The sequence below is a fragment of the Strigops habroptila genome, chromosome 1 (assembly GCF_004027225.2).
Source record: "Strigops habroptila isolate Jane chromosome 1, bStrHab1.2.pri, whole genome shotgun sequence".
Classification (NCBI taxonomy): domain Eukaryota; kingdom Metazoa; phylum Chordata; class Aves; order Psittaciformes; family Psittacidae; genus Strigops; species Strigops habroptila.
In genome coordinates this window covers 114,261,093-114,286,203 of record NC_044277.2, presented here as the reverse complement: position 1 = coordinate 114,286,203, position 25,111 = coordinate 114,261,093, and the positions used below count along the sequence as shown (strand labels likewise).

The following is a 25,111-nucleotide window of genomic DNA, read 5'->3' as shown; positions in this document are numbered from 1 at the left end:
TTCCCCTTAGTGAAGCCATGTTGGCTGTCACCAACCACCTCGTTGTTTTTCATGTGCCTTTCCATGCTTTCCAGGAGAATCTGCTCCAGGATTTTGCCAGGCACGGAGGTGAGACTGACTGGTCTGTAGTTCCGTGGGTCTTCCATTTTCCCCTTCTTGAAAATGTGGGTTATATTACCTTTTTCCAGTTGTCAGGAACTTCACCTGACTGCCAGGATTTTTCAAATATGATGGACAGTGGCTTAGCAACTTAATTTGCCAGCTCCTTCAGGACCCGTGGATGGATTTCATCAGGTCCCATGGACTTGTGCACGTTCAGGTTCTTAAGATGGTCTCAAACCTGATCCTCTCCTGCAGTGGGGCTAAGGTCTTCATTCTCACAGTCCCTGCATCTGCCTTCCAAGACTTGGGTGGTGTGGTCAGAGCATTTGCCAGTGAAGACTGAGGCAAAGAAGTCATTGAGAACCTCAGCCTTCTCCAAATCCAGGGTAGCCAGTTCTCCCGACAGCTTCCGGAGAGGGCCCACATTGTCCCTAGTCTGTCTTTTATTTGCTACATACCTATAGAAGCCCTTCCTGTTATCTTTCACATCCCTTGCCAGATTTAATTCTAACCAGACCTTAGGTTTCCTAACCTGGTCCCTAGCTTCCCGTCCCTGTATTCTTCCCAGGCCGCCTGTCCTCACTTCCACCTTTTACAAGCTTCTTTTTTCCCTCCAAGTTTCCTGAGCAGCTCCTTATCCATCCATGGAGGTCTCCTGGCCCTGCTGCTGCATTTCCTTCTAGTTGCGACACAACACGCTTGAGCTTGTAGCAGGTGATCCTTGAATATCAACCAGCAGTCTTGGGCCCCCCTGCCCTCTAGGACTATATCCCATGGCACTGTACTAAGCAGGTTCCTGAAGAGGCCAAAGTCTGCTCTCTTGAAGTCCAGGGCAGTGAGCTTGCTGCGTGCCCTTCTCACAGTCCTGAGGATCTCTAACTCGACCATCTCATGAGCGTTACAGCCAAGGCTGCCCTGGAGCGTCACATTCCCAACCAGTCCCTCCCTGTTGGTGAGCACGAGATCAAGCATGGCACCTCTCCTTGTTGGCTTCTCTGTTACTTGCAAGAGGAAGTTGTCTTCCACACAACCGACGAACCTCCTGGATTGCTTGTGCCGGGCCGTACCGTCCCTCCAACAGATATTGGGGTGGTTGAAGTCCCCCATGAGGACAAGGGCCTGCGAGAGTGAGGATGCTCCTATATGTCTATAGAGCGCTTCATCCACGGAGTCCTCCTGATCAGGCAGCCTGTAACAGATCCCCACAGTAATGTCTCCCATCACTGTTCTCCCTTTGACTTTGACCCACAAACTCTCTGTTGACTGATCACCAGTCCCCAGACAGAGTTCCATACTCTCCAGCCTATCACTGACAAAAATAGCAACTCCTCCTCCCCGTCTGCCTGGCCTGTCTTTTCTAAAGAGCCTGTAACCTTCCATTCCAACACTTCAGTCGCAGGAGCCATCCCACCATGTTTCTGTGATACCAATGATATCATATCCCTGTAGCCGTGCACACATCTCTGATGACTGGAGGAAGGCCAGTGCTACTCCCATCTTCAGGAAGGGCAAGAAGGAGGACCTGGGAAACTAACGACCAGTCAGCATCACCTCCATGCCTGGAAAGGTGACGGAACAGGTCATTCTGGAGGTGATCACCAAGCATGTAGAAGAGAAGAAGGTTGTCAGGAGTAGTCAGCTTGGATTCACCAAGAGTAAACATTGCTTGGCCTGATGTAGGTCTGATAAAGAAGTCTGGTAGCCTTCTATGGTGACATGGCAAGATGGGTGTTCAAGGAAAGAGCAGTGGATGTTGTTTACCTCGACTTAAGCAAGGCTTTTGGCACTGTCTCCCATAACAATCTCGTAGGAAGGCTTAGGATATGTGTGTTAGGTGAATGGACAGTGAAGTGGATCAAATACTGGCTGAATGGCAGAGTTGAGAGGGTCCTGATCAGCAGAGTAGAATCCAGTTGGAGGCCTGTAGTCAGTGGGGTTCCCCAGGGATCAATATTGGGTCCAGTCTTATTCAACTTGTTTCTCAGTGACCTGGACGAAGGGCTAGAGTGTACCCTCAGCAGGTTTGCTGATGATCCGGAGCTGGGGCAGTGGCTGGTACACCTGAAAGCTGAAAGCTGTGCTGCCATTCAGCAGGACCTTGATGGTCTGGAGAATTGGGCAGAGAGAAAGCTGGAATTAAAAAGAAGTGAACATCGACCAGTAAAGATGTTCCACTTCTTCATCTTATTTGCTACAGCCCCTATCCAAGAATGGTAGAGCATGGCTAAGAGTCCTTTTAGCTGGGTGGTTGCATAAGGAGAATGAAGAGGACACCAAGCGGGCAAGCACAAGGGAGCTTGGCTTTGCAACCTGGAGGCTAGGGTGTTCATTTGGGAGATGGAAATGAGGGACCCTAGTTCCATATCAAGACTAATGGTTTTATATGTAATAGTTACTTGGTCAAATAGCAAGATAATTCAGGGTAGAAGGTACAAAATCTTCCTACTTATTCCCTGGTGCCTAAAGAAGCATTGTAGGACAGGTTACTTGGAACCCTATTATGGTAGACATTGTATTTTCTGGGATGTTTCACCATCTCCAGTGCCAACCAGAAGATAGCTAAATTAATGTCATCAGTGCTATGTTTTGAAATGCTCCACCCAGGCTGGTTGAGATAGGTGTGCTCTGCACCAGCTAAACCAGATTAAATTCATCAGGCTGACTAGTGTGTCTGCCTAGAACTTCATAGGCTTGTCTAGAAAGCATTGCTTACATTTTCAGGGCTCAGGAATCTTTTAAATTGAAGATAGAGGAATCTTGTCAATTCACCTCCCAGATTAGTGACAGGTATGTGAGCAAATTTATTTATTTGAAAGGAAATTTGTCTTTTAAGTGCCTAACATTCACTGAAATCTTTAGGTAGCTCTTGAAATCTTTATTTGGATCCAGTCTGTATTGTCTTCCTGTTGACAATAGTAGATGAACACATGCTTTAGAAAACAAAAATAATCTTTGTCAGTGTTTCAGTATGGAGTATAGAAAATATAGGGGTCATTGCATGTGGGTATCTATACCATCGAATAACTTTTTTAGGTAAGTTGAATTTGTTCTGCTCTCATTTATTAACATGTTTTTGAGCCTCACTTCAACTTTTCCTTTCAACTTTTAGCTTGAGCAGGGCCATTAAACCAGATGACCTCCGGAAGTCCCTTCTAACCTGAACCATTCTGTGATTCTAAGAAAACTTGTATTTCCCACATATTTTGTTGACATGTCATTTAGTCATGCTTGCAGGAAGCAAGAAATCAGAGAGGGAAGCCCACAGGTGAACTGAAGAGCCATCAAGTCTTTCTTCTGGGTTGTTGTTCACGTGTTTGTTCCTTGTCTTGGAGAAAGAGCTGCTAAGAATTAGAAATAAATCCTGGAAGTGTACCCTGAACTGCATAAGTCTGAGGTGGATCTTGGTTTACTTTGCTGTGAGGCTATAAGACATGATACATTTTAGGAATTCTTTCATTAGTAAGCAACTCTGTCTCTTAGTCTGTCCACTTCTTAGTCCCAGAGGTATCTCTACAGTGCAGTGTTTATCTACATGGCTAGTTATATGTTCACTGACTGCTTTTTTTGACTGTAAATATGACTGTGCATACTTGGTGTATTTGAGATCCTGCAAGTGGATTGTTTAATTCCTTTGATTTTAGTTATCTCTCTGTTGGCTGACATTAGCCATTTGCTCTTCAAGAGCTGGTGTACGTTTGGGGTACATGTGTGCCTGTCTTGTATATGAATGTATGTGAAGTTTCTTAAAACAGTGAAATACAACATTGCTCTCTACAAGACTGGCAAAGCAGCCTGTATATTTGGGCAGTTAGAAACTCCCTTCAGTAATACATATGTATATTTAAACAGAGTTACATGGCTGTCTCACCACTTGTGTAACACCCTTACAAACTGCCAGAAGATGCAATTTCTGTGAAAGCTTGTTTGCTGTCTGTAATCTTGTAACAGCATGCCAACCTGTAAAGACTGATACATGCTTTTGAGCTGAGGTCTGTTACCATGTCTATAGCAACCACGAAGGAAAAGAGCTTTGCTTAAACAGTTTTGAGTTTGTTGAGCTGCCACTCGAAGCCTCAGGCTGCAATCTGTTAACAGTCAAATAGAGAGCTTCTGTTGTATTTATTACTGTTCTGGTTACAGGCTAGATTTAAATTTACACAATTTATTTTTGCATTAAAAATCGTAATTGTTCAATAACAATGCTGGGGAAAAGTATAAATTATCTGCTCTTGAATATTAAGGAAAGTTGGTGAAGCACACAGCAGCAGCAGTGGTAAGTCCTGTGGCTGGACACTGGATCCAGGCATATAGGGGGGTTCCTGGAGCCAGGGGAACCTGAGGAAGAGCAGAGACCCCCGCTAGGAGCCAGAAGCTGTTGAGGGAGAAGCTGATGTGGCTTGGGTGTCACCAGGAAAGACTATGGGAGATTGAAATGGCCCTAGGGAGTGTGAGTGACCAGGAGTGTGGTGACCAGGATGTGCAAACAGGGATCGAGAGGGTGCCACAGTTTATACAGCCATTTGTGCGGAAGGGCATGTGGGAAGGGCTGTGCACCCTGCCTGTAGGTCCACAGCCCAGGGAAGTGCTCCAAGTCTCTGCCATAATGGTGGGCACTCGCCTCGGAGTTAAGACCAGTCCTTCTACAGAGAAAGCCCCTGAGATGCCTGATGCTTCCACTTAGGTGGAACTGGTAAGGAAGGAGACTTGAGTACAGATGGTAGGTTGCAGTGAGCGCCCAGACCCTTCACCTGGAGAAAAGGTAAGTACTTGCACAAGGTGTGCACAGGTTGAGGCTCTGTTACATCAGGTGGCCAAGTTGCAGGAAACAGTTAAAAGGGTATGCAGTATTACAGGGTTTGAGACAGAGACAGGTAAGTGGTTTCAGAACCATGCTTCTGTGGTGGACACCACAGAGAATGAGGCACCTTGGGCCCAGGTGATCCACAACAGCAGTGCTTTGCTTCAGTCCCCACCCTCCAGCACTACAATCAGATATGAAGCTTTAACAGCTGCAGACACACATGAGCAACATCTGCAAGGAGAAACTGTACCAGCAGCACACAGTGTTATGTCAATAAGAAACGACGACTGCTCGTAGTGGGTGACTCTCTGTTAAGGGGCACTGAGGCACCCACCTGCCAGCCTAGCAGGGAATCACAAGAGGTATGCTGCCTTCTGGGAGCTAAGGTCCAAGATGTTGCTGAAAGGGTGCCACAACTTGGCAAGAGCACATACAACTATCCAGTGCTACTCTATCATGTAGGTACAAATAACACTGCAAGCTGGAACCTGGGCAGGATCAAGGAAGACTACAAGGCCCTGGGGGTGCAAGTGAAAAGTATTGGTGCCCAAGATATCTTTTCTTCCATTTCACCATTTAGAGGAAAAGGCACAGCCAGAAATAGACGTACAATGCAAATCAACTTCTGTCTTTGGGGTGCTGTTGTGAGGGGTTTGGCTTTTATGACAATGGGACACTCTTCAATGACTATAGCCTGTTAGGGAGGAGTGGGATCCATCTGCCTAGAATAGGCAAGGGAATCCTTGGCAGCAGGCTGGCTGACTTGGTGAGGCAAGCTTTAAACTGGAGGACTCTGAGGGGTAGGGTCCAAAATGGCAATGCTTCGACCACTGCAACCAACTGGGGAATAAGCCAGGCCCACCAGAGCAGTGTCAAATGTTCCTTATCTGCCTCCCAAAATGAGAACCAGGAGGCCAGCCACTTCAAATGTATATCTACCAATGCACATAGCGTGGGGGTCAAACAGGAGGAATTGGAGGTCTGTGCCCAGTGAGAAAGTTATGATATCATAGGAATAACTGAAGTACAGTGGGACAACTCCCGTGGCTGGAGGATTGTGATGGATGGCTGTAGGCTGTTTCGTAAAGATAGGTAGAGGAGAAGAGGAGGAGTAGTAGTTGTGCTCTATGTTAAGGAGAACTCTGAATGTATAGAAGTCAACTATGGTGATTGTGGATACCCTGTCAAATGCCTCTGGGTCAAGATCAGAGGGGTTGTCTCCAAGGAGGATCTTACAGTACGCATCTGCTACCGGCCTCAAAACCAACAACGCTGGAGAGGCAAAAATTCTCAACACTTTCTTCACCTCTGTCTTTACCAGCAGCATTGGCTTTGGGAACAAAAATCCAGGTTGGTGCAAACATAGACCCAGCAACAGTGAAGGAAGAGTTGGTATGTGAACTGTTACAGGAGCTTGACCCCTACAAATCGATGGGCCCTGACACTCTCCACCTGAGGTTGTTAAAAGAGCTGGCTGATGTCGCTGAGAGGCTGCTCTCCGCAATCTTTGAGAAGTTGTGGAGATTGAGGGACATCCCAGAAGACTGGAAGAAGGCTAAGATAAGGTGTCCCACAGCCTCCTCCTAGAGAAACTGAAGCATTATGGTATAGACAAGTGGTCTGTGTGGTGGGTGGGAACTGGCCGACTGGCCGCAACTAGAAGATGTGGTAAATAGCTCCTGACAACCTGTCAGAGGTGGGGTGCTCCAGGGATCAATGATGGGCCCAATGCTGTTTAATATCTTCATAAATAATCTGTCCAAGGAAGTTGTGAATGCTCCATCCCTGGCTGTGTTCAAGGCCAAATTGGACAGAGCCTTGGGTGACATGGTCTAGGGTGAGGCGTCTCTGCCCATGGCAGGTGGGTTGGAACTAGTTGATCTTTAAGTCCTTTCCAACCCAAACCATTCTATGATTCTATGATTCCATGCATGTTTTCCCACCAAAAGACAGGAAAAACTTGATTGAAATAATGAAGACTAGGCAAATGAAGAGCTATTTCCCTATACCTGAATCTTGGCAATATGTAATTGTTTGAAAACCTGGGGAAATACTCAGATATTTTGTTTGGAATTATCAGACATAGATTTAGATAGAACAAACCAAAAGTTTGGTTCAGGGGTGGGCACTGTAATGACATGGAAGACAAAGCAAATGTAGCGCCTGCCATATCACAGAATCACAGAATCATTAGGGTTGGAAGGGACCTCTGCAGATCATCTAGTCCAACCTGATGCCAAGGCAGGGCCACCTAGAGCAGGTTACACAGGAACGCGTCCAGGCAGGATTTGAATGCCTCCAGAGAGGGGGATTCCACAGCCTATCGTGGGCAGCCTGTTCCAGGGCTCTGCCACCAATGTAAAGAAGTTCTTCCTCATGTTGAGGTGAAACTTCTGGTGTTTCAGTTTATGGCCATTGCTCCTCATCCTGTCGCTGGGCACCACTGAAGAGAGTCTGGGACCATCCTCCTGGCACCCACCTTTGAGATATTTATATGCATATCTCTCAGTTGTCTCTTCTCCAGACTAAACAGGCCCAGCTCCCACAATCTCTCCTCATGAGAGAGGTGCTCAAGACCCCTGATCATCTTTGTGGCCTTCCATTGGACCCTCTATGGTAACTGCCTGTCTTTCTTGTACTGAGGAGCCCAGAACTGGACACAGCACTCCAGATGTGGGCTCACTGTGGTCCAGTACAGGGGAGGATCACCTTCCTTGACCTGCTGCCACACTCCTCCCGATGCACCCCAGGATACTATTGGCCCTCCTGGCCACAAGGTTTTGTTTCCGTTTTTAACTTTTAGCTTCTAGATTTAGATGAATTGTGTAAGAAACTAGATGACAAACCAACTTCTTATAATTCAGTTATAAATTGGCCACTTCTGTCTATAATAGTAGACTCAATCTGTTACTGTTACATGGCTTCCATGCTTAGTTCATATTTCTGTTACTGGCATTTCTCAGAAGGATTGAGCAATCATTGCCTTACTTTGGGTTAATGAATATACTCCAGCTGTGATGATACTAGTGCAAGTAATCAACACTCAGGCAACACACTCATAACTATAAACCAGCCTTATGTTTTGAACCAATGACATTAACGGCACTTTCTTAGTACTGCACTGGTGTTCATATTGTTCATATATTGTGTTTGGGTCACTGATGTTCGGATTGGTTTAACTTGCATTGAAATTAATGTCCACAGCTGTGCAGGATTAATTTCAATATTCTTTCCAATACCTAACCAATACTTCAAAATATGGCCCAGCATTTATCACTTTTAGATGGTACTTGTGAAAATGCGATGAAAGTTCCACAGTGTATTCCAAGTTCACCTGATGAATTCCGATTCTGCTCTGCTAGGGGGTGTTAATGGTACCAGTACTGACAAGAGTACTTTTTAGACATATGTAAAATATGGAGATTTTCACATCAGAAAATCATTCAGACTAGCCATCTTGTTCATTGGCCTAGTAATTACATCAGAAAAGTTGGTTAATTTAGTTAAAGAAATCATTAAATAACTCCCGATAACCTCAGAATTCAGAAAAGTGAGTTACTGAGATTTACAGTTATGAAATGGAGAGCAGAATGTGAGTTTTTCAGAGGAGGTTATGAAGCAGTGATAGTCTAAATTGCTTCTTCTCGGCACAGTGTTTTTTTGCTGTCTCTTGGAAAGAGTTGAGTCCCACGACCAGGGAAAACATTAACTATATATGAACTCTCCTGGCTCATCCAACACTGTGTTTCCATTACAAAGTTAAGGGAAAGATGAGTTTGGCTGGTTGAGAGAGTTAAAAAGGCATCTAGCAGAGTAACATTCAGAGGTTACTTCTGGATATTCTGCTGTTTGTTTTGCTTTTAAGAAGATGGCAGATTTAGAAAGAAAGCTCAGTACTGCTTTCAATGTCCTGGTGGACTCAGAAATATTTTGGGACTCTTTGTCTTTTGACAAGGCTTTTTGTGTGTGCTTGCATATTTCAGCGGTCCTGCTAAAAAGTAGAAGAATGCAGCTGTGGAACCAAACATGAAACTCAGGTTTTAAGTTTGTAGAGAGTTTGTGCTTAGTTTTCACAAATGGTGCTGCCAAAAAATAGATGAGGCTTTGAACACTAGTTCAGATTTGTTGATATTAAAAGCAAACCAAATGGAGTTATTATTTTAAAGACATTATTTTAAATCATATTCTTAAGAGCGTAAGATTTTTACGGGATATTTCATGGCATGATAGCAACAATTTATTGTTTTGCTAACTGTAAGTTAGATAAGACAGATCTCTTACCCTGCAAACCTGATTACAAACCTGATTTCATCAAGAATTTACTACTTCAGGGAAGCGGTTTCGAACTTTAGTCGGGGACATTGACTAATCACATGGCTTGTTTGCTTTTTTATTTTGAAAGGCGTTAACATTTTCACCATGTTTTAGCATGCGTGTTTGAAAAAGAATCCTCACAGAATCCTATATAAATAGTTTCCACAGACTCAGCTTATTAGTACACCATACTGGGATGATATAAGGTAAGAGTTACATAGCTCACTGGATAACTCAGTAGATGCCAAAGATATACTTTATGTTATAATTGGAAAGTCCTTATTTTTCTCTTACATGCTATTTAAATGCTAAATTAGGAACAATGCTTAAAAGTATCTTTGTGATAAGAGTATCTATCTTGGGCTTCACAGCTTTAGGTTGGCAATGGAATTAAACTATGAAATAGAAAAAAACATAGAAATCATAGATAATTTTGAAAGAACCAAAAATAAAACAATTTTGATAGCATTTTAGAATTTGCATTATTGGTAAAATAGAATTGACTCAGAGAAAGTCAGATTCTGGTCTCCTAATTTTTGCTAGGTGGCCTTTCAATGTTCTCTGTCTAATGGAAACGAGAAGTAAATTTTTCAAAGCATGAATCTGAGCAGTCATTTTTAATTTCATGTTTCAAAGCAAACCTCCAAGAAACAGTAACTAGGAATGACTCATGGGCCTGTAAAACGGCCTCATCTCTGCTTCATTGCTGTCAGTCAATAACTGAGAAGGGCCTACTGTAACACCTACTTTGGTATCAGTGAGATGAGAATCTATCACCACTGCCAAGAATATCCAAAAATCCCTTTCAACATGAATCTTATCCTCTTTGTGGTTTGAAGCAAGTCCAGGAAGACTGAAAGGTTCTGAGGTGGGCATCCTAGTAAGTTCTAATTAATTGAATTGAACTGATTTTTATCTCACAAATTCCCTTCCCAGAATAAAGGAAAAAAACCCCATCAGCTTGAAGTTCTATACTGAGATATTTAATTTGATCCCAAACAATTTTTTTTTTCTTTGCCATCTGATTTGTTGAAAAAAATCACATTGTATTTTGAGTTGCTTCACAACAAAAAACTTTCTCTCTGAAGCCGCAAATGAACTGAAGGGCTGTATGTGGCTATAGTGGGGCTACATGGAGACTGCACATTGTTAGGAAGAGAGAGATCTTGTAGTTGTTGGTGGCTTTGAGTGTGGTTTATAGTGGTTAACCTCTGGCTACAGTGGAAGCTGATTTCGGCAAAAGCTAGGCAGCCTTAGGATCCAGTAAAACTGAGCTCTGAATAAGGTTTTTCTTTCCAGGCACTTTTCCAGGGTGTGGAAGACCCACCTTTTGTTCCTTCGGCTACTTGATTGTCTGTTGCCTGTTGAGGTGGTCCGACTTTAACCGGTAATTTGCAGAGTCTGTTTGGGACATCTGCTTTGTGAATAAGATAGAGATGATAGAGCTGAAAATGTGCCTTGGTCAACACACAATTCAGTTCTGTAAACAAGAAGTGAAGCAGGACTGATGTAGGGAGAGGCTCAAGAGCAGATCAGCAGATGGCAGGAATAGTAGAAGTTAAACAGTAGAAGGAAATGGATGTGAATTAGCCAGGGATTTCCCTCTAAAAGTAGAGACAAGAAAAATACAGCATAGCTCTGGTTACCTGTAGGGAGTGTCATTTCTCATCACAATGAATAATATATCATTCAAGATTAATCAAGATTTGAGCAAGTATGCATGGGAAGCTCACCTTTTAACCTAATATTTATTTAATGATAAATGTGTAACTGTTTGCGTTGTCTGACACTTATACCTCTGTTATGCAGCCCAGAAGATGGAGATCGAGACTGCAGATGAAATTGCAATTGTGGGAGTAGGATGCAACTTTCCCGGGGGTAAGTTTTGGTAAAAGCAAAGCAGGCTGCTGAGTAAACATTGAAAAGCACAGTCGTTTATTAATGTTGAAATAGAGAAAAGCTACATGTTCCTCTCTTACTTCTGTAGAATTTGTTGCTTTGCTACTTGCTGGATCTTTTTATAAGGTCCCACTGTGGTGGAAACTAATTGGTTCAAATTTGTCCACTGACAGACAGACCTGCAGTACTGGCTGTGGGCAGGGCATTGAGCTGCACATACATAACTCATACAAATAAACTGGATGGGCCTGGGATGATTTGAACTTTTTCATGTGCACTGGCCAGATGATTGTGCATTGTTGCAGGAATATGCATCCATAGGGACAGGACAGATCGAGGGCCTGTCAGTATCACCAGGTCTGCCTGTAATATAAATAGGTTGTGTCTTCCTAAATGAAAGCTTCCTCTGTTATTACAGTATAAACTTTGAAAGGTCTCAGAAGAGCGAGATAAATCAACTCTGTCTCTGGTCAAATTCTACCTCTTACAAATACATGCCTAAACACTGCCTCTTGTACAAGATAGGAAGCTGACTTCAGTAAAGAAAACTGATATTGCCTACCATAATAAAAGACTCTTACAGTAGTCTCATATTTACAATTTCAGTTTAGATCAGGCCCTGTGAAAGTGGCAATTGACTTTATATTATGAGATTAGTTGGGTGGAAATATTTAGATAGCTGTGAGAAGCTGCTAGGTTCTGTCTGTTGCTGTCAAACTGTCCGTACTCTTTACATTAGATAGATATGGATTTAAAAAATCCAGAAATAATCCAGGGAGTGGAATACAATTTTGTGCTTTCAAACCAGCATTGAGCCTTAAAGGTGACCATGCTAATCTCTGCCTTTCCTTGTTTTGTTTCTTGTTCTTACCACATTTCAGTTCTTGGCTTCACTTTGTCCAAGATTCAATAGGTATATGTGGTATGTATGAATGTGAGTAACTATGTGGCCCATAGCTGTGAGCAAATGTGAATGGTGTGAATCTAGTAAAGTGCTAGTAAATATGTAGTAGCTGTGTCTTGCTTGAGCATTAACTACTAATTTAGTGCAAGCTATTTGTTGGTCCAGCCACACCAGTAAAAGGACTCTTTTTACAGCCATTGTTCTTAATTACCTTGCCATGCAGTAAGTCAACATGTGCCCTCATCCTGTGCTGTGCATGCTCAGAACTGCATTTCTGAGCTTGCCTCAAAAGAACCGTTGAGTGATGGGAGCTGTTAAACTACCCTGTGTCTGAGCCTGTGTCTATGACGAAAGACTAGCTGTAGGAAGGCTTAGGTGGCAGTTCTGTCCTGTGATCACTGTTACGGACTGCTAGCACAGTCCCCAGCCCAGTGCTGAAGCCCACATCAGTTAGTGCTTTCCTGGTCAGTGCTTGGGCATGCCACAGGGCAGCATGGGGACTGATCCCTTCACTGCTTGCCTAAAAGCAGGGGACTATTTGCAGATTGAGTATGCGTGAGGCCACTATGTATGTTGGGGGAAGTGGAATGTGGGAGGAGGAGAAATGTGGGCCATGTTAGTTGGTTTCAGGGCTAAGAAGAGTGCCTAGACATATCCTCAGTGGCTGGAGCTGGAGCTCTGTATCTCTAACAGTAAGGACAAGGTCCCTAACAATCCAGTAGTCAGGTATTTTGGCTCTGTCGGCACTGAATATGCACACACTTATATGTTTGACTTAGATGCCCTTCTAGTGTTAGGGACAAAGGAAAATGCCTCTGGCCTTTTCCTGGTTTTTGTAAGCTCAGTCTGTCTTCAAAGAGCCAGAGATGATCTTTTGCTGTCAATGGAGCTGCCTGAGGAATGGTGCTGTACAGATACAGAAAGACCTCATCATATCCATGTAGTCATTAAGGACATGATGCTTGTATATAGTAGATGCAGTGACATGGTAGGGAAATGGGGACAGCAGAAGGTTAAGGATTTTGTGAGGTTCCTTTGCTTTTAGGCAAGCAGTGAAGGGATCAGTCATGCCTTTCCATTTTCCTCTCGCCAAAGAATTATCATTTGTTTCTCTGGCGATTCTACTTGGGCAACCTAGGTTTATACGAGGGAGTTCCTTGTAACTGAGTGTGTGTTTCTGAGTCTGCATGGGGAGGGGGAGCACATACTTTAACCTACTTAAAAACCTTTCTGCAACAGGTGATGGAATTGACAATTTCTGGAAAGTCCTGGAGGAAGGCAAAAACTGCACAAAAGAAATTCCCCCTGAGAGATTCAATGCCAAAGAGTGGTATGATCCAGATGGAAACAAGCCAGGAAAAATATGTACAACACGAGCTGCTCTTCTCGATGAGTGAGTCTGTTATTCTGCTCTGCCACTGACTTTTTTTGTTCTTAGACTGATATGTCCAGCCTTTCAGAGGGTACAAGGCACAGGGAGAGCTTATAAATGGGACCTAGGAACTGTCTTTCTTGTATCTTACATGATGAACATTCAGCTGTCAAACTGCAGGCATTTTTGGTGTGTGACTTTGATGAGCAAATTTAGTTGCAGGCCATGTTAAGTGCATAAGTACATGGTTGGAAACACATATGACTTTTGATAACATAATCAAAAAATTACATAATCCAGAACTCATGTAGATACTCACCATGTGTTGAGATGTTACGTGCCATGTGACAGGAGTGTCTGCATTTTTTGGTCCACAAAAGTCCACATGAGTGGGTATTTATACTGCATCTGAGTTAGGCTCCAGCCTTTCAAATAATTCATACTGTCTATAGTACTATTACACCAGTTACTGCTTTGCTTTTTATGAAATTGCAAAAGTGTACTTTGAGTCTAGAAGTAGATGCATATTGCATAGATAGTGTATCATTTTCTGGGCTGTGTATTTTAGATTTAATTCATTTGACAACCACCTGTTTGGGATTAATAATATGGAAGCTGAACGCATGGATCCACAACAGAAGTTACTGATTGAATGCACATACAAAGCCTTGGAGGATGCAGGAGTTCCTGTAGAAGCTGTCAGTGGCACCAATACAGGTGTTTTTGTTGGTAAGATGAAAATTTAATGGTGAATAAAGTATGTTTGAACTTCACAGAGAATGGAGCACTCCTTCATAAACTTTACATGCATATCTAGCACTGGAGATCTGAGGCTATTGTGCTTTGACACTACTGATTATTTTTCATAGGAATTACTAGGCTACTCTAGAAGATCATTATTAAGATCATATCTATTTTAGATGCTTCTCTTAGCATCTTCAGACCCTGAGACTGAAGCAGGAAACAGTTAGACTGCCTCCTCAACTCAATCCTTTCCAGGAGTGATACTCTCAAACCAGGCCTAAACTTTTTTCCAATATACTGTTTTCCAGTATACTGTTTTCCAGTATAACATTGTTACAGTGTTGTGGGGGTTAGGATCCTTTTAAACCATCAGAAATCCTCATGTAGATATTAGTATGCTACTAAGGTGCACTTGTCCAATTGCTTACCTCAGTACCTGGAAAAGTTATGGACAAGATTATAATGGGTGTTGTTGAAAGACATTTAAAGGACAATGCAGTCATCAGGCACAGTCAACAGGAAAGTTTCGTTTAATCTGATACCCTTCTACAATAAGGTCACCTACCTAGTGGATGAAGGGAAAGTGGAAGATGTAGTTTTCCTGGATTTTAGTATCTTTTGATACTGTCCCTCACAGCATCCTTCTCGACAAGTCCAACTGTGAGATGACCAGGTACACAGTGTGCTCAGTGAAGAACTGGCTGAAAAGCAGGGCTGAAAAGGTTGTAGTGAATGTGGCTGCATCTGGCTGGTAACCAGTCACCAGCAGTGTTCCTCATGGCTCAATTCTAGGGCCAGTTCTGTTCACTATTTTAAACAATGATCTGAATGCAGGAGTTGAATACGCTGTCAGTAAGTTTGCAGTGATACTAAACTGGGAGGTGGTGTTGACTCTCTCAGGGGACAAGAGGCCTTGCAGAGGGATCTAGATAGATTAGAGCATTGTGCAATCCTCAATGGCATGAAATTTAACAAGAAAAAAATGCCAGATTCTGCACTTGGGGTGGAGTAACACTGGACACAAGTATAAACTGAGAGAGGAGTGGCTGGAGAAAGGAGGGAGAAAGGAGTGCCTTGCAGAAAGAGAACTGGTACATTAAATACAGTATAACCAGTTGGTCAAAAAAGGTGATTATCCCACTGTATTTAGCATTGGTGCAGCCTCACCTTGCGTGTTGTGTGAGTGTGCAGTTCTGGGCACCAAAATCTAAAAAGGAGGTGCCCACAGGAGAGCAACAAAGCTGGTGAAAGGGCTGAAAGGCATGTGCTGTGCGGAGTGGCTAAGGACCCTGGGTCTGTCTAGTTTGGAGAACGGGAGATTGAGGGGTGAATTCTGCTCTCCACAGCTTCCTGAGAGGAGGAAGTGGAAAGGGAGGTGCTGCTCTCTTCTCTCTCCTCAGTGACAGGAACTGTGGGAATGATACAAAGCTATGTCAGGAGAGGTTTGGATTTGACATTAGGAAGCATTTATTTGAAGAGTGGTCAAGCAGTGGAACAAGCTCCCTAGAGAGATTGATGCCCCAAGCCTGTTAGTGTTTAAAAGACATTTGAACAATGCCCTTAATAACATGCTTTAACTTTTGGTGAGATGCAAATTGGTCAGGCAGTTGGACTACATGATCATTGCAGGTCCTTTCCAAATGAACTATGCTATGCTGTGCTGTGTTATGCTATGCTATTCAGTCAAGGAGCTAGAATAACAGCACATTTTTCCTGGTGTAATCTGTGTCTCTTTTAAGAGGAGTTCTCTGGGAAAGTTAGGCTGATGCAATTATAGGGGTAAACTCTTTACCTTTTAGTCTGAGATCTGCTCTTCTTTCACAGACAAGACTATTCCTTGCTCTCCGAATAGAGATGTTGCATCTTAACACATGCCCGTGGACTTGAGGATCTACCGTATTTCAAGCATTATATGTTCTCAGAAAGAGGACACAACTTCTCTCACAGGCCCTGTTCCTCTTTTCTATTTCTGTCTTATTTACTGGATCACAGTGAGCAAACAAAAGATAAAAGCATTCGATGTAGCTTATGCTATGACCTTTAAATTGGTACATCTGAGGAACTGAAACTAATATCTTGTACATTTATATCCCAGCTATCCTCATTGTAACTTCTTAATTTCAAGAGCTAAATCAAAACAACCACTCTCAAACTGAGATACAAGCTACAAAGAGCTTAGCTGCATCATACAGTGAGCTAAGCCATCAGGAAAGGCTTGCTATTTATTGTGCAGGTAGCAATTTCAAGTGTTAGGTACGTTTGTGTAGATTGGATCCAGGGAAAATTGCTGAGAGTTTTGCCTTTGATTTATGTTGAAGCAAAGTTTCACCATAGAAGCACTGATGCCATGTAGTTTACTATTAAAACAAAAAAAACCAAAACACATTATCAGTTTTAGAAGTGTACATCCCTTTTCCTCGCTTGGGTTAATGTGCCATGTGTTTGATATTTTTACAGGAGTTATGAATCGAGACTATGAAGTCATAACAAGCAGAATAGTGACCGAAATAAATCATTATGATAGTACTGGATCAGCAATGAGCATTATGGCTAACAGGGTGTCATTCACATTTAATCTGACTGGACCATCACTGGCTATTGACACTGCATGTTCATCTTTTCTTTTTGCTCTGCACTATGCCTTGCAAGCAATTAAATCAGGTAATGGGACTGAAGAGATGCTAGACAATGAGATTAGGATTGCTACGATTTCTATCTCTTATCCTGGACATCTCAACATGAGTATGTTTCTATTTTACTCCAGGAGATTGTGAGGCAGCAATTTGTGGTGGAGTTAACTGCATAATAGATCCCCGCACCTTTGTATCTCTGAGTAAGGCAAAAATGATCTCTCCAGAGGGACTAAGCAAACCTTTCTCCAAAAAGGCAGATGGCTATGGAAGGGGAGAAGGCTGTGGTGTTCTTTTCCTGAAACCACTGAAAAAGGTAAGACTGCTTGTGAAGCAGTGTAAAATAAGAGTGGTTGCTTACCTGCTCTTAAAATTACTTTTCCAGAAAAGATTTTCCAATTCAAGCTTAAGATTAATGAAGCATTTATTAAGCATTAAGCATTTATGTACTTCCCCTGCTATGGGAAATGGATCACACATTTAAATGTCAGTATCATACTTTGTCTGTTCTTGGTTTTGTTGTTTTGTTTTCTCCTATACAGAGAAAGCATAAGATTATTAAAAATCATTTTACTTTTTAATGAAACAGGCAAAGGAAGACTACAGCAAAATCTGGGGTGTTATAAACATCAGTGCAATTAATCAGAATGGTAGGTTTATAACACCAATCACAAGACCATCTCAAATACAGCAAGAGAATTTACTGCGCAGCATTTATGAAACTCATGTTGATCCCTCGGTTGTGCAGTATGTTGAAGCACATGGCACAGGAACTGCTGCTGGAGATCCTACTGAAGCTGAAAGCCTAGGTAATGTCATTTGTAAAAAGAGGTCTTCACAAGTTTCCATTCTAAAAATTGGATCAGTGAAAGGAAATATTGGGCACACTGAATCAGCTGCTGGAGCAGCAGCATTAATCAAAGTGCTTCTGATGATGCATCATGGAAAAATTGTTCCATCCTTGCATTATTCGAAGGAGATGAGCAGCATCGATACAGAGAAATTAAACCTAGCAATTCCCACAACTGTAGAGCCCTGGGAAGAATCCAGTGAGTATGGAAGAGTAGCTGCCATCAATTGCTTTGGATTTGGAGGAACCAATGCTCATGTTGTAGTCAGACAGGCAAAGCAGCTAGAGCCTCTTCCTGCCTATAAGAGGCCTCTTGAATTAGTTCTGCTGTCAGCAGCATCAAGTAAGTCCCTTCAGATGACAATGGCTGACACAGCTGACCAGCTGAGCGCAAGAAATTCCATAACCCTCCCAGGCCTGGCCTATACGTCTGCCTGCAGAAGAAGCCATGCCAACTGCAGGTACCGAAAAGCATTTGTCACAAATTCTCTCCAACACTTGCATCAAGAGGTTATGTCAGCAGCAAGCACTGAAGTTGCCATGTCAAAGGTGGAACCACAGCTGGTATTTGTGTTCTGTGGCAACGGTGTAAAGCTGAAGGAGTTCAGTGAGGTACTGCTGAACTCAGAGCCCGTGTTCAGAGACAAGTGTAAGGAAACTGAAGCGCTTTTTCAGAAATATGCTCCCATCAGCTTCCTGCCAGCAAGAGGTGATAGCCCAAAGGATCTGTTGAATCCAGAGCTTTCCCAGGTCATGCTTTTTACCCTGCAGGTTGCCCTCGGTGCCCTTCTGAAATACTGGGGTATTAAGCCAGTTGCTGTTGTTGGCCACTCGGTAGGGGAAGTTGCTGCTGCGCATTTTGCTGGGTACCTTTCCCTGGCAGATGCAGTCAAAGTGATTTATCACCGGAGCAGGCTGCAGGCAAAGACTGACAGTGGCAGAATGCTGGTGGTTGGAAACATCCCTGTTGAAGAGATTGCTGAATATCTGCATCGCTACTCAGGAAAGGTGTGCATTGCAGCTTTCAACAGCCCAACTTCCTGCACCTTGTCTGGGAATTCCGACATTATGGATACTGTCCAGAGAGATTTAGTACAAGCCTTCAGCCAGAGAAACATCTTTCTTCATGTCTTAAGTGTCTCAGCTGCGTACCACAGCCCCAGCATGGACATGATACTTGGGGAGTTGGAAGAGAACATACAGCCTTTAGAAAAACAGAAGGGGGAAATAGAAGTGATTTCAACACTGACTGGGGTGGCTGCTTCTGAAAATGACTTTGCTCAGGGCAAATTCTGGGCCCGGCATATTCGTGAGCCTGTTGCTTTCACTCAAGCAATCAAAACTGCAGCCAGAGATAGGGAAAATGTGGTGTTTGTGGAAATAAGTCCTCACCGAGCATTGCAGCGGAACATAAAGGAAGCTCTAGGAAAGGGCACAAAGGTGTTCTCTTCTTTGCAAACTGATGTAGAGTATCAGACACTCTTTACCCTGGTAGGAAATCTGTTTGAACTCGGATATAATCCCAACTGGCAGCACTTTTATAATGGGTATCAAAGTGCTCCAGTGGACATTCCACAGTATCAATTTGATCGCAAAAAATTAATTAGGTATCTGAAATTATATCAAGAAGCAGGAAGAGACGTCAGTGCCAGTCATCCTTTGATTCATAGCATAAGTAGTGACAAAATGGAGTTTAGCTGCCTGCTGTCTCAGGACACAACATCATACATATATGAGCACAAGCACAGTGGTGTGGCTTTAGTCCCTGGTGCTTTTTATGCGGAGCTTGGTCTGGCCTCTGTGGTGAGCAGCTCAAGGCCTAAAGTGCCTCTGAGTTCTTGTCAGATGAGTATCAATTTTTCTGCGCCGTGTGTTCTCACACAGAGTTCCCAAATCTTGAGCATCAAGCTGAGTCCACAAAAAGCAGTGACAGCCTTTGAGATACTGTCTTCCTCTAATGTAATTTATGCTGCAGGCCAAGTAAAAAAGGGGCCTGAAGCTTTGGTGGAAGAAAGCACCATCTCCTCCAAAGACATCTATCAAAGATGCAGGTTCGTTATTAGCAGAGAGGAGGTTTATGAAGCACTGTCTCAGGCTGGCTTTCAGTATGGCTCCATATTCAAGCAGCTCAGTGATGTGCACTATTGCCAGGAACTAAAGGAAGCTATAACAAGCATAAAGGTGAACAGGGAGACGGCCATAGAGATGTACAGCTACTGTATCCATCCAGTACTGCTTGACTGTTTTCTGCAAATGACCACTGTTATGACTTCAAGGACTTCCTCGTCAAGACCAGGCTTTCCTTCAGAAATAGGCAGCCTGGTGGTGCTCCGGCCGCTGGAGGAAGAAATGATGATATATATGAGAACAAACAAATCCACTGAGAACTGCCTAGAGGTCTGTGGATGCTTTATGGACAAACACGGCTCCATTTTGGCTGAACTAAAGCGTGTTGCCATCACTTTCATGAAACAAACATCTTCCAGAGATAATGAGTTCATGTTTGAAAACAAGTGGAAAGAAATATCTCTTTCACAGATGGTTGGAAATCTGGGGGCTATGCCCAGAGTCCTAGTGTTTGCTGACAAATTTGGGATAGCTGAGAAGCTCAAAAAAAATTTGCATCCTGATTCAAGATATATTAAGTACGAAGATTGGGAAGCCCTCCTGGAAGGCCACATGCAGAATAAAATGAGAGCAGAGGTTGAGAATTATAATGAAATTCTGTTCCTGTGGGGAATTCAAAAGTTAAATGAAGGTTTCCCAAGCAAAGTGGTAGACCAATTGGCAAAGTGTTGTGAAGCCTATCGCCAAGTTATTGTGGCATTAAGAGAGAAAAGGTCACACTGTTTAGTCAGAGTGATCACCTACAGAACAACCGAAAGATACGTAGACCATATTAACTGTGGGTTTGCATTGTGTGGCATGACCAGAACTTGTATTGTTGAAGTTCCAGAAATCATATTTCAGGTAATTGACCTCAGCTCTGCCAGTTCCCTGGACATCTCAGTGCTAGCAGATGTTCTTGCCAAACACAAAACTACAGAATATCCAGAAATTTGCATCAGCCAAGGAAGAATTTATGTGTCTGAAATCAGACGCACACCTTTTGTAGATGCAGATTACTGCCAGCCTGTAAGATCTGTCCAGAATTCAGAAATATTTACTTTGTACACTTCTGATCCATATATGGCAAAAGACTTGTCTGCTGAATTATCCACCACCACTGCTACTCAGCTTGACAAACACAGCGTTGAAATTCAGCTGGATAAAATATGTCTCCACTCAGAAGATTATTTTCCCATTAGTGTTTCTAGTTATAATTTTGGTAATACACTGTACTGGAATTCACAAGTAACAGACAAACACAGACTTTTAGCTCTTGATTTCAGTGGCACAGTCACAGCAATGGGCATTGATGTGAAGAAAGTTAAAGTGGGAGATTATGTGGTTTCATGTTATCCATCTGCTGCATCATCCAGGGTTCAGATTCCAGGAACAGTTTGTTTCAAAGTAAAGAAATTCCCATGCTTCCAGAATGTCCCTTGTATGTCATACTTTATCATTGCATGGGAAATATTCAATAACAGATTACCCAAGGGGAAATATGGGAGAACATTGGGTGTTATTTCTACAGAGCCATCATCAGTTTTGTGCCATGTTCTTTCTGCGGCAGCAGAAGAGATGGGTTGGAGAACAGTACTTGCGAAGCCCACTGCTGATAAGTTCCAGCATATAAACTTATGCAATGCCCTTGTTGTTCTTCCTCCAGTAAACAGACTGTCTCAGGAGGATCTGGCCCACATGTGCTTTCTTAAAGATGTGGTGATAGTGTGTGGCAATCGACAGTCTGAATGTATCCAGAATGCCAGTGAAATGGATCATGAAAATATCAGCTTTCATATCCTTACACTTGCCAGCATTTTCCAGAAAGCATCTCTAAAGGAATTGCAAAAGACCCTGCATGCATGGATCAATTCCATGGATATGAAAAAGTTTAGACATCTGTCTGGTTCTGTTTTTCAGCAGACCGAGAACTTTGAAAGGATAAACTCTGTGATATCATATTTTACCTGCAAATCTGTCCCACTTGCTGTACTGAGAAAGCAGAAGGACATCACCGTGCTTTCAGATATACCACTGTATGAATCCCAGAAGATGTTTAAGCACAATGCTGTTTATGTAGTAGTAGGGGGGCTCACCGGACTTGGCTTTGAAACAGTGAAATTCATAGCCAAGAATGGAGGAAGGTATATTGCAATATTCTCCAGGAAAATGCCAAGCAATGAGAAGCAAGAAGAGATGAAAGCTTTGCAGGAGCAGTATAAAGGGAGCAAAATACTGTTTGTGCAGTGTGATGTTACTTCAACCAATGATGTTGAGAAAGCTTTCCAGTCCATTGCGAACATCTTTGCAGGGAGTCCAATCAAAGGTGTATTTCAAAGTGCTGTTGTTTTACACGATGGCTATCTTGAAGTTCTGAAGTTGGCTGACTTTCAGAAAGTGCTGAGTCCAAAAGTAGCAGGGACCCTAAATCTTCATTGGGCTACCAGAGGCCATGAGCTTGACTACTTTGTGTGCTACTCCTCTGTAACTTCCTTTCTGGGAAATTCCACCCAGACAAATTATGCAGCCGCAAACTCTTTCTTGGATATCTTCTGCCACTACAGGAGGAACTGTGGGCTTTCAGGCCAATCCATTAACTGGGGTGCTTTGAACCTTGGCGTATTGCTCAATCAAAACCATCTTCAGTCCATTCTGGAATCCAAGGGCATAGACATTCTGCAAGTGCATGAAATTCATGAGTATCTCAGGAAAAGCTTACTTATGAATAATCCGCAGCAAGCCATCGTCAAATTAAACTATCAAGCTTTAGTACGTCATGCTTTATCTCAGATTATGTCACTCAAAAGTCGCTTCCTATCATTTCTATCAGAAGAATTCAGGAGCACACCTGAAACCTCTGAGAAAACTCAAGTCCAGGATGCTGCCTTAATCAAATCTGAAGACTATATCACCTCACTGGTGAGTGAACTCACCAGCTTCAGCCCAGATGATCTAACCATGAATACAGCACTTTCATCATTGGGCTTAGACTCTATGTTAGCTATGACAATTCAGAACCGTGTCTTTCAAGAGAGAAAGGTGAACATACCTCTTGTGAAACTGCTTGATCCTCACACAACTCTGTCAAATTTAGTAGTAGTTTTAGAAGAAACAAGCAAGGCAAATGGAATAGTTGAGGAAAAACACCCTGTAGTTGAAAGTACAGAAAATGGGAGCTGGCTATAGGCGTCTTCTCATTCAGGGATTGTGTGACTTCGAAGATACCTGAACCCTTCATAGTACCTAAGAATAAGTCATTGCAGACCGGGTAGAACATCTGGTGATGCTGAGTGTACTCTACCGCATCAACCCAGAAAACCCCACAACTACATTCTTCTGCCATTGTGTTAGCTGTATTAATTCCAGTCAATTGTTTGACTTGCTACTTTCAATATTTTTTACCTTCATTTTAACTGGAAATAGGTAGGTTAATACATTCACATTTTGATTTGGTAAATTTGGATGTTTAACACACATTGCATTTTTCAAACCTGTCCTGGTTTTGGCTGGGATAGAGTTAATTTTCTTCCTAGTAGCTGGTGCAGCACTGCGTTTTGGATTTAGTCTGAGAATAACGCTGATAACACACTGATGGTTTAGTTGTAAGTCAGCACTCACCATGATCAAGGACTTTTCAGTCTCATGCCCTGCCAGGGAGGAGGGGCACGGGAAGCCAGGAGGAAGCAGAGACAGGGCACCTGACTCAAACTGGCCAAAGGGGTATTCTATACCACAGCACGTCATGCCCAGTATATAAACTGGGGGGACATCACCCAGAAGGGCCAGGTCACTGCTTGGGTTGGGCTGGGTATCGGTCAGCGGGTGGTGAGCAATTGTATTGTGCATCACTTGTGTTTACTGTTTGTTTTTCCTTTCCCCTTTTAGTTTTATATTCTCTCCCCTTGTTATTTCCCTTATCATTATCATTATTATTATTATTAGTAGTAGTACATTGTACTTTAGTTATTAAACTGTTCTTATCTCAACCCATGGGGTCTACATTCTTCTAATTCTCCCCATCCCACCTGGGGAGGAGGGGAATAGGGGTAAATGAGTGGCTGCATGGTGCTGAGTTACCAACTGGGTCTAAGCCACAACAAAACCATATTAAAGTCTTGATGAAAATGGTATGTTTGCACGTCTAAATGATGAATGTACATGTAAAAGAGCATAGGATTATCACTCTTTTTGTCATTATTGTATTCTTAATGTATTATTCTTTTTTGAATACTATCAAATGTGTATAAATATAGGCATCTTTTTGAAAGACGTCTAGATGTTGTGAATTTCAAAGGTTTCTGCTCAAAAAATTGAGCATAATTTTCCTTATGTCTGCAAAAATATTAAAAATTTATCAGTTGCAAAGCATACAGTAAAGCAACTGTTTTTCTTTATTAATTAACCACATTTTATGAAAGCCCAAATAAACAAGAGTAGTAAAAAAGTTTAAAAAGCAAAACCTAAGGTGTGTCTTTGTCTTATTTTGATTTTCTGTCCCTCACCCACTCCTAGTTTAAATTTTCCTAATCATAACACCTGCCTTTGTTTTACTCCAGTGAGAAAATACAAACTTTTTTCCAAAGACGCTGAAGAAAACTTTGTTTATAATCTCTTAATATGTGAACAAGGTCTTTGTATTGTTTCTCCCTTTTATACCTGATTATCATTCACCCTGAGATGTCTGTTGCAGCACTGGTCGCATTCTCCAGTGTATGGAGTATCCATGGACTATGAGGTCCCCCTGAAACCATCTCTTCTCCAGGCTGAACAAGCCCAGTTCCCTCAGCCTCTTCTCACTGCACTGGTGCTCCAGCCACCAAGCATCTTGATGGCCTTCTGCTGATCTTAGTCAAATTTATCTATATCTTTCTTATACTGTCAGGCCCAGAACTGGACCAGGGTTCCAGATGTGGTGTAATGAGTAAAGTGTGGCGTACTGGCGGTACACCAGTGTGATGTAATGAGTAAAGGTGAAGATTCACTTCCCTCAATCTATGGGCTATGCTCCTGAGGATACAGTCCACTTGGCTGGTAGCCTTCATTGCTGCGAGCATGCACAGTGAACTCATACTCAGTCCACTGCCTATCATCAGAACTCCCTGATCCTTTTCATCTAAGCTTCTCCCCAGCCCATAATATTGTGAGGCTTAGTCTGCTTCACATGCAGAACTGGTGCAGGGGGCTATTCCATTCCAGGTGCAAGGCCTTGCATTCACCATGGTTGAAATTAATGAAGATTCTGTTAATCTATTTATCCCTCTGATTAGTGGCCCTCCTCTCCAACGTGTCAAATGCACTGCTGATATCACCCATTAGGCTGTGACAGTGCATCCTCCTTCTCCCATCCTCTAGGCTGCTCCATGATCTCAGGAATTCCCATCAGGTCTTG

General features: G+C 42.7%; 1 protein-coding gene across 1 annotated transcript; it reads left to right on the top strand.

Annotated features, from left to right (window-relative positions):
• The first annotated feature begins 3,325 nt into the window (after positions 1-3,325).
• LOC115607059 (highly reducing polyketide synthase PKS6-like) lies at positions 3,326-22,908 on the top strand. Its single transcript, XM_030483865.1, has 7 exons — positions 3,326-3,367; positions 11,027-11,095; positions 13,260-13,413; positions 13,961-14,121; positions 16,594-16,797; positions 16,901-17,082; positions 17,356-22,908. The coding sequence occupies exons 2-7, from the start codon at positions 11,035-11,037 to the stop codon at positions 22,906-22,908; spliced, it is 6,315 nt and encodes a 2,104-aa protein (XP_030339725.1). The 5' UTR covers positions 3,326-3,367; positions 11,027-11,034.
• The last annotated feature ends 2,203 nt before the right edge of the window (positions 22,909-25,111 follow it).

What these genes read in the sequence shown, in the direction of transcription:
- LOC115607059 (XM_030483865.1), top strand. Translation starts at nt 11,035, where the DNA reads ATGGAGATCGAGACTGCAGATGAAATTGCAATTGTGGGAGTAGGATGC. An exon ending in CAATACAGGTGTTTTTGTTG is followed by an intron (nt 14,122 to 16,593) that starts GTAAGATGAAAA and finishes ATATTTTTACAG; the next exon opens with GAGTTATGAATCGAGACTAT. An exon ending in CTTGCAAGCAATTAAATCAG is followed by an intron (nt 16,798 to 16,900) that starts GTAATGGGACTG and finishes ATTTTACTCCAG; the next exon opens with GAGATTGTGAGGCAGCAATT.